Source organism: Zootoca vivipara, chromosome 8 (genome assembly GCF_963506605.1).
Source record: "Zootoca vivipara chromosome 8, rZooViv1.1, whole genome shotgun sequence".
Lineage (NCBI taxonomy): Eukaryota > Metazoa > Chordata > Lepidosauria > Squamata > Lacertidae > Zootoca > Zootoca vivipara.
In genome coordinates, this window is record NC_083283.1 from 1,414,360 (window position 1) to 1,427,573 (window position 13,214).

Here is a 13,214-nt window from a genome sequence, read left to right on the forward strand (position 1 = left end):
TTCCCACCCCACAGGGCATCACTTTCACACAACAGGGACAGATCTAGGATCCCCCTCACGGGCTCCCCCATGGGATGCAGCACACACAGCCTGAGCTGAGGGAGCTGGAGGTCTTTAAGCAGAGGGGTGGGTGGCCATCTGTCAGGGGTGCTTTAGTTGAGTTTCCTGCATTGCAGGGGGCTGGACTGGATGACCACCAGGGTCCCTTCCAATTCTACGATTCTGAGCACAAGAGCTTTTGACCAGGGCTGCCTCTCAGCCAGGATAAAACCCGCTAAGCCTCATGACGAATTCACCTGGTCTGTCAAGCCACAACTCAATTAGCATCCTGCAGGGACACACACAGAGAGAGCCTGCCTGGAGCTGCAGGATTTGGTTCTCTGATCAGGGCAAGGATCAGAGAAGATGCTGCGGTGGAAGCTCAAGGACCCGGTGTGTGAAAGACTCCATACCAGAACAGCGCCTTAAAGGAAACTGAGTTTGCAACTGTATGCATTATGCAAAAAAGCCAAGAGGGAATACATCCACCTCCCGTCTGCCAGGCAGACCCTCCTCTGACCACTGGCGCTCCTGCTCACAAGCGCCACCTCCAGGCATTGCCCACACACTTCAGGGAGGCCCAAATTTGCATCCTTTGGGTCTGAAAACTTGCTCTCTTTTCCTTCTTTGAGCAGGAAGCGGGAACTAACGCAGTTCCAATTTCTATGTTTATAAAATGCAACTGTTTAATTTCTTGGTGGTGGTGGTGGTGGGGTTATAATTCAAAGAGGGTGGGCAAAAAGAGAGGGTATAAATGAAAGCTTAGGAGATGGGAAGCTGTCTCGACGCCCCACAAGCAAGGACCGCCCCTCAGAGTAGATTGCTCCGTATCATTCATGGAGGACTTTGCTCTGTTCTTGGGTGGAGGAGGGAGCAGATTCCCACCTAGCACAAACTGAGAGATACAGGGGCTTCTGCTTCCTATTCGCCCCTGCCCCCGCAGCCAAGGGAGGATATAGGCAGGGACACGAACAGCACGAACAGCCGAAAGAATTCCTCCTAGGAAATCCATTATCCAAGAGGGGAGAAGGGATGGCAACCGCCTGTCGTCTGCACAGAAGGAATTCCCACCTTGCCCTGTCCGACTTCCCCCCCCCCCCCCGCCTTCATTTTGCAAGCGAGGGCTGGGATTAAAGGCTCAGTGGGGCACATTTTTCAACAAGAGTTCACAGCATGCGAAGGATCAGCAGAAGGAAATTACTTTGGCCATTTGGCACTGGAGGCTGCTGCTGTGTTGGCCAAACGGGCGGGGGGGGGGGGCAGCAAGCGGTGGGATGAGCAGAGCAGAGAGGCCATGATCCTATGATCATGCCAGGCCCTTTATACCCTGTGGCTGGCTGGCACCGATGACGAGAGGCAGGTGGAGAACCTGGAAAGCAGGCCCTGGGCTCACCTGGTGCAAGGCAGTGAGGCCATCTTCGTTGTACAAATTGGGGCTGAGGCCACTCTGGAGGAACTGGCGAACTGCAAGAAACAAAAGACCCTTTTTAGACAAACAGGAGGGGAGAGCCCAGACTGGGTCAGGGAGTCAAAGGGAACAAGAGGGTGCAAGGATAGGAAGAGAAACAAGGTCTCCCCCCTGTATAAGCCACACAGGTTCTGGGAGCCCAATCGTTTTGAGAATGTACTGATCGTTTTGCACAAATTGTGGCTGCAAGTCAGGATGAGATGGACTGCCCTCTCTTGAGTAGCACAAAACTGGCTTCCACTGCTGGGAAGGGATCAGGGTGGATAAAAATCAATGGTTTTTTTTATTTTATAAAATCAGGTTTTTAAAATTTACATCAGATTTTTTTTAATTTAAATTGAATTTTCAAAATAAAATGCTTTTGGTGGAAAAATCTTTCTAAAGATAGTTTTCAATTTAAGTTACATTATAGTCCAAAGGCTATTCATCAGGAAATAGGGATTTGTTTTAAGTTTTTCATGTGTGCTAAAACTCAGACCCCCCTGCTGTGCCTGCCCACCTGCCGCGCAGCGCCTGTGGCAGCCGCGCTGCGCCCGCCCGCCCGCCCACCACGCTGTGAAACGGGGCAGGGGGGGCCCCGGAGGGATCCGTCGCTCCACGGCGCCAGGGGCGCTTAAGATGGCCCTGGGCGGAACCATCATTTTCAAGGAAACCCTCATCACCTGCTTGTCAAATCCGGAACTGTGCTTGATAACGCTAACATTATTTACTTGGAGTTTTGGTATTTTAACCCCTGTGCAACTGTACTCATTCCATGTGCATATTTTATAGTTTTCCTTCTCCTCTTTAAAATTTCACCCACTTACGTAGCTGTTCTCTCTGTTCTATGTGCACTCTAAGACGAAATAAAAATTATATTTGCCACAAAAAGAGGCAGGCAGGCAAGCCTCCCAGCAAGACCCTCTCCCAGTTTCTCTCCATAGTTTTATCACCCACGTACCCCAGCTCCCAGCATCTGGAATCTGGCGGTTCTCTCCCTGCGCAGTGTGGCACATGGAGGCAGTGATCCGGAGGGTGCCATCGAGTGAGCTTTCAGCCGAACAAATTACAAGCCACACACTGGGCAATCTATTGGTTGCAGTTTTGATCAAGGGCTGCTAAGTCCTTTAAGGCTCTTCCCTGGGAGGAATCGCATTCCCACATGACGTAACCAAGAGAGAGCAGTAGTGACCAGAAACACCTCTGGCACCGAAGCGCATCGACAGTCCCAGGAGCAGCCGAGGTGAAGCAGGCAGGCTACTCAAGTCAGCCAGGTTGGACAAGTAGGTTAACACCTTGGCCTGGCCTGGCCTGGCCCAGGTTTGTAACCCAGGCCCCCTTGACACCGCAAGTGGTCAACTGTTTATAGTTGGCTCCAAGAGAGCAGCCACATCCTTTGCCCTGGCTGAAACTGGAGCCTCCAGCTGGGGTGGAGCCTGGGCAAGGACAGGCGTTTAGCCCGGGTCTCAGCAACACAACAGGCTTAAGATGCATATCACTAAGGAACTTAATACGGTAAGCCCTCACCTTGACCAAAACAAAACCAGCCCCTTTGCCAGGAGTGAGGGAGTGGACAGCCCGGGGGGGGGGGGGAATGAACCATGCTCCTCCTTCTCCAGCACAGGCTGACACGGGGCAGGGTTACATCCTGGCAGCAGCAATGCACGGCAGCAGCCCAGCCACCCCTTGGCTCCCTAGAGAGCCACCCGGGTGAGGCTGGGCATGTCCTCTGCCTGCCCACAGCAGGCTGGGAAAGTGTAGGATCTGAGGAGAGGAGCAGGTGAAGCATTTCCAAATAAATTAGCATATGGTAATCAAGACCTTTCTGTCTCCTTTTTTGAATAACACGATCTCTCCCTGTCGTATAAAAAAGAGCATGCAGTATGAAAGCTTTCCATGGAGAGATCGAAGGAGTTGATGTAGGGTGCCCACATCTTTCCATACTTTCAGAGCTGCCTTTGAAAAGGGATTCAAAAATATTATTGTTATTTATTAAAAGGGGTAGACTCGGTATGCTATATAATACCATAGAATCGTAGAATTGTAGAGTTGGAAGAGGCGCCAAGGATCATCTGGTCCAAACCCCCCCCCCAAAAAAAAAACAATGCAGAGATAGATATATATTTTATCAAACTCCAAATTTGCCACCATGTTTTATCATTTGTGTTACGTATTATTCTAATTACATTTTGTATATGGCTAGTGTCACGACAGCTTTGCAAATGAGATAAAGCCATACAAACACACAAACCCTGGATAGATCACAGCTAATTGTAATCTTTTCACTGGTATACAAAGTTTATGATAGTCATAGAATCATAGAATCATAGAGTTGGAAGAGACTACAAGGGCCATCCAGTCCAACCCCCTGCCAAGCAGGAAACACCATCAAAGCATTCTTGACATATGCCTGTCAAGCCTCTGCTTAAAGACCTCCAAAGAAGGAGACTCCACCACACTCCTTGGCAGCAAATTCCACTGTCGAACAGCTCTTACTGTCAGGAAGTTATTCCTAATGTTTAGGTGGAATCCTCTTTCTTGTAGTTTGAATCCATTGCTCCGTGTCCGCTTCTCTGGAGCAGCAGAAAACAACCTTTCTCCCTCCTCCATATGACATCCTTTCATATATTTGAACATGGCTATCATATCACCCCTTAACCTTCTCTTCTCCAGGCTAAACATACCCAGCTCCCTAAGCCATTCCTCATAAGGCATCGTTTCCAGGCCTTTGACCATTTTGGTTGCCCTTTCACAAGTTCTAGTGTTATGGGGGGGGGGGGTTTCCTCAAGCAAGTGTCTGGAACAAGGCAGGCTACTGAGAGCCTTTGGGGGCCTCTGACCTCCCCCAGCCCCAACGGAGGTCTTACTTGCCACAGGCAGGCAGGCAGGCAGGCTGCAGCGTTCCTCCGGAGAGCCTGCCCCACTGTGACCCCAGGCAGGACCTTGCTCACGTCAGGAGGGTCACAGCATGGCCAGGAAGGAGCGGTGTGGCTGCCTCGTGACTCCCCCACCGGGGCTTTGATTGCTATTGAAAGAGGAACGATTTTGTCTGTGTTGCCCTGCAGGATGGAACAATAATCTGCGCTGTGTGACCTCAACATTGCAACTGTTGGCTGGTCGCTTAAATTAAACAGTCAGATGCAATTAAAAAAATCTAAAGACCTAAAACCCAAGAGGGTGGGTGTGGGTGTGGGTGTGGGTGTGGGTGTGTGTTTTAGCAAAAAGAAGAAGAATCTCTCGCGCTAACCACCGCAAACCCTGGAGTACGTGAGCTGCAAATGCTTTTGGGAGAGGCAGGTCAAGAGCCGAAGGGCGCAGACACAATTCTTTGTGGTCTCCCTAAGAAATCTCACTTAACTCCAGAGTCACCAAAGCAGGATCCGCCATGTGACTCTGGGCAAACGGGGTGTGTGGTTTCATACCCAGCAAATGCCGCAACACACACACACCCTTCTGCTTTCCCAGATCACAGATCACAGCCAATAAATGGATTAGGGCAACAGGGACAGGAACACCGGCATCCCTCTTTGGGCCAGGGGAGACCCAAAGGAGTTATCTAATCTTGCAGGAGCCCCAAGTATGACACAGGGGTTAGAGCGCTGGACTAGGACAGACTTGCTGAAATCCCCACTTGGCATGAAGCTCACTGTGTGGCACTGGGGACCACGCACAGCCTCTCTCAGCCTAACCTACCTCACAGGGTTGGTGTGGGGATAAAATGAGAACTACATAGGGCCCTTAAGCTCCTTGGAAGAAAGGTTGTTGTTTAGTCGTTTAGTCGTGTCTGACTCTTCGTGACCCCATGGACCATAGCACGCCAGGCACTCCTGTCTTGCACTGCCTCCCGCAGTTTGGTCAAACTCATGTTCGTAGCTTCGAGAACACTGTCCAACCATCTTGTCCTCTGACATCCCCTTCTCCTAGTGCCCTCAATCTTTCCCAACATCAGGGTCTTTTCCAAGGATTCTTCTCTTCTCATGAGGTAGCCAAAGTATTGGAGCCTCAGCTTCACGATCTGTCCTTCCAGGGAGCACTCAGGGCTGATTTCCTTCAGAATGGATAGGTTTAATCTTCTTGCAGTCTATGGGACTCTCAAGAGTCTCCTCCAGCACCATAATTCAAAAGCATCAATTCTTCGGCGATCAGCCTTCTTTATGGTCCAGCTCTCACTTCCATACATCACTACTGGGAAAACCATAGCTTTAACTATGCGGACCTTTGTCGGCAAGGTGATGTCTCTACTTTTTAAGATGCTGTCTAGGTTTGTCATTGCTTTTCTCCCAAGAAGCAGGCGTCTTTTAATTTCGTGACTGCTGTCACCATCTGCAGTGATCAAGGAGCCCAAGAAGAAAGGTAGGGTGCAAATATAATAAAAAACTCATAAACCTCAGAGCTCAAGATGTTCAACGCAAGAAGCTTCCTTCTTGCCAGCCTGGGAGTGCAACCCAAAGCATATTGTGACAGAAGCAAGCAAGCACATCATTGGATACTAATTCTTTTTTTTTAACTAGTCCCTTGATTTTATCTCTGCTGTGACTTGTCTCCTCCCAGTATTTTTAAGTTTATAGTAGTAGTAGTAGTAATAGTTTCAATCTATATCCTGTTTTCCATATGATAGCCACCTTCCGATATCTGAAGGGCTGTCACATGGGAAATGGAGCAAGCTTGGATTCAAACCAATCCATTCAAGTTACAGGAAAGGAGATTCCGACTCAACGACAGGACTAATTTTCTGATGGCAAGAGCTGTCCGCCAGTGGGACGGACTCCTTCAGGAGTCTACCTGTCTGAAGCTACAGCCAAACCAGTGCTCCCCGCCACCACCTCAGCACCTCACTCCTGGAGCTGGCTCTGGAAGTGTCCCTCTCAACAAGGTCACCCAGGAGTCCCAAGCACTGCAACGGAACCAAGGCTAGCGATGTCCGAGGGTCAGCAACGGCAACCATGTCTGTTCTCCAAACCCCGGATGCATTATTTAAAGGCCACTGTCCCTTCCAATATCCAGCAGCAATTAGTTCCACATTTCCTGTGCACCTCGGAGGCTCAAGAGCCAAGGCCTGACAAACCCAAGTGAGCCAGAGATCCAGGAAATCAAGGCCAGCGAGAAGGAAGCTAGTCTTGGGTGGCAGGCGGCTTCCTCAAGGCAAAAAGGTCCCCAGAGAGAGGGCTGAAGCCAAACCACAAGCCTTTGTGCACACCTAGGAGCTGGATGCGGTCCAAGGGTGAGGGGGTGTGTTTTCCAGCCCCAGCCCCTTATGAAAACACCTGCTGTCTTCCAGCCAGGAACCTCTCCCTGCCGACAGAAACTCGCCAGAAACCCTGAGGCAGAGGGGAAACACCTATGGAGGCAGCAGGAACTGCCCCTGTTTATGCACCAAGGGGATGCAGTCAATACTGAGTCAGCCTCCTACCCAGGAGGGTGATCAGTGGTAGAAAGGGTGGAGTGGCTCAAACACAGAGTGGCAAGAGGGGCATTGAAGCAGCAATGAGAGCACGAGATGGCGCAAGGGAGGGGTTATATGGACTCAGCAGCCACGCAGCATGAAAACCCCACCAGTCCAATTCCTCTTTATCAATTGCATCTCAAGGGCACCAAAGGAAAGCTCGGCTTGCTGTCTCGGGTGCCTTCAGAGTGTGTCCTGGGCCTCCTTCCAGAATCATCCCACTTCCCTTAGGTATGACTAAGAACAGCAGAGCTGGGAGGGTCCCAAGGGCCATCTAGTCCAAACCCCTGCAATGTAGGAATCTCAGCTAAATCACACATGCCCAGACTACATAAGGGCCACTGCAGAGAAGCAGGTCAGTTGGGGTGGGTGTCACCCCTTCGGGGTCACCGTGAGGCTAAAGGCACACACCCACCCCTTTAAAAGGTAAAAGTAAAGGGACCCCTGACCATTAGGTCCAGTCGTGACCGACTCTGGGGTTGCACGCTCATCTCGCATTATTGGCCGAGGGAGCCGGCATATAGCTTCCAGGTCTTGTGGCCAGCATGACAAAGCCGCTTCTGGCAAACCAGAGCAGCACATGGAAACGCTGTTTACCTTCCCGCTGTAGCGGTTCCTATTTATCTACTTGCATTTTTGACGTGCTTTCGAACTGCTAGGTTGGCAGGAGCTGGGACCAAGCAACGGGAGCTCACCCCGTCACAGGGATTCGAACCGCCGACCTTCTGATCAGCAAGCTCTAGGCTCAGTGGTTTAACCACAGTGCCACCTGTGTCCCCGTGAGGCTAAAGGCACACACACACCCCTTTATGTTCATATAATTGGATTATTATCCAGTAGGAGAAAGTGAGTGGTCCATTATTGGATGATAACTGGCACTGAATTTTTTCTCACTACTCAGAGAGGGAATCTGGTCTGTAAGGTTCCTCTGTGTTGCAACGTCACTTAATACCAGTCTATGAGACTGTACTGGTACAGAGTCAGGCCCTACCTGGGCAGGTGACAAGGAAGGGATGCTTAAGATGCATCCTGAGTTGGCTTCTTGCTTCAGAGACAGAAGTGGGGAAATGAGTTGGCTGTAAACAATGCTTAATGCTGCCAGGGATTCTTCACGGACGAGACGTTCCCTTTGCGGCAAGTGGTTGGGCTGGGGATTAACTGCGTTCTGGGGGTGGCTGATGGGAATGGCTGAGAGAGACTGGTATGTGGGGGCCCGGGGAGGGGGGGGGCGGCAGGCAAGGGAAACTCTTTGTGAAACAAGAGTGTGGAGAGAGGTGGAGGGTGCAGCCTCTAAATCCAGCAGTTTTGCTCAGCCGCTAATGAGTTTTGTAACATGTGATTTCCTTTCAGGCATTTAAGAGGGTGTTTTGTTTTGTTCCTAATCAGGCCGCTTTTCAACATGGACTTTAGTTGCATTTTCGCATTCGACTTTCACTTGCAATGCTTCATCTCAATATCTTGTAATGCTGTAGTTGTGATGTTTTAAGGCATCCTTTATCTGTTTAAAGATATTGTTTCGCTAAATAATTTTTAACGCTGTGGATTTGCGACTCAACGTTGTGAGAGTTTGCAGCAGTGAGGGTATGAAGGATCCCATTGTTCTTGCTGGCCAAGCAGGACTAGATCTGTTTCGGGTGAACACATGAGGACAGGCTTCTTCATGGGAAGAGAACATTTCAGAAAGGCAACCAATTGCCTAGCGTGGTGGGCTCTCCCTGGCTGAGGGTCGTCAAGCAGAGGCAGGACAAGCCATCTCTTGGGGATGATGATGATGCTCTGGATTTCTTGCTACCGTAAGGGTGGGGAGGGGGATGCACTAGATGGTCCATAAGGTCTGCCCCAACTCTACGATGGCACAACTGAACTGCCCGCTCTTTCCCCCACCCTATATCTGGCACTACTAGACAGCCAGGAAGCCCACACTCTGAAGACATAACAAGAGACATCACTCATAGCAAATGCATTCCACATGGACTACTATGGTTCCTGAAGATGCAGCTTCACTGACTGTAGTTTAGATCGAATGCAGCTGTCTTTCCTACTGTAAGACAGGGTCGTGGTTTTGACTTTCTGCCTCTTGCGTTTTGAAAGTCACGCATTATCATAGAATCATAGAGCTGGAAGAGACCACAAGGGCCATCCAGTCCAACCCCCTGCCAAGCAGGAAACACCATCAAAGCATTCTTGACATATGCCTGTCAAGCCTCTGCTTAAAGATTTCCAAAGAAGGAGACTCCACCACACTTCTTGGCAGCAAATTCCACTGTCGAACAGCTCTTACTGTCAGGAAGTTCTTCCTAATGTTTAGGTGGAATCTTCTTTCTTGTAGTTTGAATCCATTGCTCCGTGTCCGCTTCTCTGGAGCAGCAGAAAACAACCTTTCTCCCTCCTCTGTATGACATCCTTTAATATATTTCAACATGGTTATCATATCACCCCTTAACCTTCTCTTCTCCAGGCTAAACATACCCAGCTCCCTAAGCCATTCCTCAGAAGGCATTGTTTCCAAGCCTTTGACCATTTTGGTTGCCCTCTTCTGGACACGTTCCAGCTTGTCAGTATCCTTCTTGAACTGTGGTGCCCAGAACTGGACACAGTACTCCAGAATACAGTGGTATTATAACGTCCCTTGATCTAGATGCTATAATCCTATTGGTGTAGCCCAGAATTGCATTGGCTTTTTGAGCTGCTGCATCACACTGCTGACTCATGTCAAGTTTGTGGTCTACCAAGACTCCTAGATCCTTTTCACATGTACTGCTCTCAAGCCAGGTGTCACCCATCCTGCATTTGTGCCTTTCATATTTTTTTGCCCAAGTGTAGTACTTTACATTTCTCCTTGTTAAAATTCATCTTGTTTGCTTTGGGCCCAGTTCTCTAATCTGTTAAGGTCATTTTGAAGTGTGAATCATCAGTTGCAATTTCTCCTGCATGTCCTGTTCTTGCTGATGATTTAGTTACGGAACTCCCATACCGTCTGTGTTCCCATACTGCCAATATTCCCACCTGTGGGGGCATTTTCCTTCCCTGGCACAGGGGTTCTCCCCTCAAGCCTGCTCCATTAAGGCTCTGCAGCCTCCCTCTCTGGAGTTATGCCAGGCGAATGCTTCGTTTGTTCCTAACTGGAGCCCTCAACGCTCAGCCATCAGCAGGCAGGCAAAGCATCAAGTGGGCTTCAGCCTTTAAGAGCCTCTGCCCCTCACTGTGGGGCCTCTGGGGCCACCCCACTGTTGCTTCAGGACCGCAAGGGAGCATGACTTCCTCCTCGGCTGCACAGAAGGTCAAGCACACAGCTCCCTTGCAGGAGTTATTACAGCTAAGGCAGAACAGCTTGTTCCTGCCATGGCTCCATGTGTCCACTGTCAACAGACACAGCTCACCCACGTGACACGTTCCCCGCGCCCAAACACCCCCGCACCTAATTGCCTGTTTTGTACACACTTTTTTTAAAAAAGCTACCCATCAGCAACCTTCCAGTGCCCCCAGTTTTCATCACACACTCTGTGTGCTTTCCTCACTTAGTAGGTGCCACTCATGTCTGCGAGAGACAATCATTCCTGCTTTAAAACAGCGGACCTGGTTGCCAGTTCGTTTCCGGGGTCCAATTCAATGTGCTGACTCAATGTGCTGACTCAGGGCCCAAACACCAAAAAAGGCAGCTCCATCTCTGGTGCTGAGAGCAGCAGAGGGGAACCAGTTAGCAGCAAGATGGACCAATGGCATCTGGCTGCAGAAGGTGCACCAGAGGAAGACCAACTCTCCTTCTTCCGTGGTGACACCTAGCCCAATCTAGCCATGGTTTTCTCATAGAATCATAGAGTTGGAAGAGACCACGAGGGCCATCCAGTCCAACCCCCTGCCAAGCAGGAAACACCATCAAAGCATTCTTGACATATGCCTGTCAAGCCTCTGCTTAAAGACCTCCAAAGAAGGAGACTCCACCACACTCCTTGGCAGCAAATCCCACTGCCGAACAGCTCTTACTGTCAGGAAGTTCTTCCTAATGTTTAGGTGAAATCTTCTTTCTTGTAGTTTGAATCCATTGCTCCGTGTCCGCTTCTCTGGAGCAACGGAAAACAACCTTTCTCCCTCTTCTATATGGCATCCTTTTATGTATTTGAACATGGCTATCATATCACCCCTTAACCTTCTCTTCTCCAGGCTAAACATACCCAGCTCCCTAAGCCGTTCCTCATAAGGCATCGTTTCCAGGCCTTTGACCATTTTGGTCGCCCTCTTCTGGACACGTTCCAGCTTGTCAGTATCCTTCTTGAACTGTGGTGCCCAGAACTGGACACAGTACTCCAGGTGAGGTCTGACCAGAGCAGAATACAGTGGTACTGTTACTTCCCTAATCTAGATGCTATACTCCTATTGATGCAGCCCAGAATTGCATTGGCTTTTTTAGCTGCTGCATCACACTGCTGACTCATGTCAAGTTTGTGGTCTACCAAAACTCCTAGAGCCTTTTCACATGTACTGCTCTCAAGCCAGGTGTCACCCATCCTGTATTTTTTCCCCCTTCTCTCTTCCAGCAAAGCTCAGGCTCCAGAGGCAGAACGACCCCGTGGTTGCGCAAGCGAGAGAAACTGCCTCTTGGAGAGATGCAGGTGACTCGTTCTGGGCTCCTCCTTACAAAGCCAGGCCAAAGGACAGAAATGCCCACGTTGTGCTTTAAAATGAGACATGCTTACCCACAAGCCGCAGCCAGTGGCGCCCTCCACATTCCACACATTCCCCAAGTCCTAAGCTCAGCCGCCTGACCACAGCAGGTCCCTGCTGGGGAGGGGCAATGCAACATAAGCTACAGAAGGTGCCTCTGACAGTGATGCCGACAGCCTGGATTAATGCTTCAGGAGCATTTCATTTGGGGGGGGGCACGAGTGCATGCCACTGTTGTCAGTTTCAGGGCATTAAAAAAGAAATGTTTAGGTTCTTAGGTGGGGATATCGTTGGCTCAGCGACTAAGAGACACAGAGCCCAGAGGCAAAAGGCACGGCCTGGACAGAGTGTGGGTGGTCTTGTCTGGGCCAGGGGCCAGGAGACTCCCTGATCAGCATTCTGCCGAGCGCTCCAAGTGCTAAGGGTCAGCCGGGTGAAAGGGTCAGGGCCAGCGGAGGGGTCATGGCTGCAGAGGCCAAAAGCTCTGTCCTCCAGGACTGTAACGCTGGCAGCCTTCCCCGAAGCCACACGTAATTATCGGCTCCATTCTTCCACCAGCAGCCAAAGTACACTCTGAGCAGATCCAGCTGTTTAAAATTATTTCTATTTTCGGCTCATCCGCCTTTTCATTCAAGGATCCCATTTTGTCATTGGCTAGCCTAAGACAGAAAGAGTCGGAGGCCAAGAGCGAATCGTTAAAACCCGGAAAGCTCCTCGGCCTGCCGCTCTGCCACAGTAGGAAGTCAAGGGGGAGCCACTAAACACAGAGAGGGAGAAGCCACGGCAGAGACAGACTCTGCCTCGGCACCACAGAGCAGAGTGCGATGGCAGCTGACCGCTGCATGCTGGGCTTGCATTTTCTTGCTCTTGCAGCCCTGAATTGCAGGGGGGGGAGGGAGAGAGAGAGAGAGATCTGCAGATTAACTTTTACCAAAGTTGTGCTGTCGGCTGTGAGGTTGTGCCATTGCTAAGTGCGGTCCCTTGCACAGCCAACGCAAGTAAAAGTGAGTCTCTGCCCCCAAATGCTTACAGTATATATTTACGGCATGGCATAGGGGACTGACTACTAAGTGTCTGAAGCTTCCAAGGCTTAGAAGTCCTAAACTAGAACACTTTTTTTTTTAACTAACAGGAGATCCACGGAGCCCAGACGTTCTGTGACCTACTTGAGCTTTCCTGGAGAAAAAAGGCTTTCAATGGCTACTAGTCAGGATGGCTCCCCGTTTCCTCCAGGTCCAGAGGCAGCATGCCTCTGACTGCAAGAGTGCTGCCCAGCCTGGGGGCTTCCTGGAGGCATCTGGCTGGAAGCAGGATACTGGACTAGGAAGGCTTTTGGCCTGATCCAGCAGAGATGCTCACATATTTAAGCCTCGCGGAGCTCAGGGCTACCATGCGTGGTTCTCATCCTGCTGATTCATTCATTCATTAGGAGCTCAAACATTTGAAAAGTAAGTTTGTCGGTCTAAACAGAAGCTGCACCCCTGCCTGGAGCCGGCAAGCTCACCTGGGCACAGACTCCACCTAAACATTAGGAAGAACTTCCTGACAGTAAGAGCTGTTTGGCAGTGGAATTTGCTACCAAGGGGTGTGGTGGAGTCTCCTTCTTTGGAGGTCTTTAAGCGG

At 50.3% G+C, this 13,214-nt stretch overlaps 1 protein-coding gene across 4 annotated transcripts in view; it reads right to left on the reverse strand.

Moving 5' to 3' along the window:
- PPP1R16A (protein phosphatase 1 regulatory subunit 16A) overlaps positions 1-13,214 on the reverse strand; it is a 44,193-nt gene that overhangs the window by 12,782 nt on the left and 18,197 nt on the right. For all 4 annotated transcript variants that reach the window (XM_035124627.2, XM_035124626.2, XM_035124632.2 and 1 more), the window contains one exon: positions 1,433-1,503. In XM_035124627.2, coding sequence (XP_034980518.2) covers positions 1,433-1,503 — 71 coding nt within the window. The remainder of the gene's footprint in view (positions 1-1,432; positions 1,504-13,214) is intronic.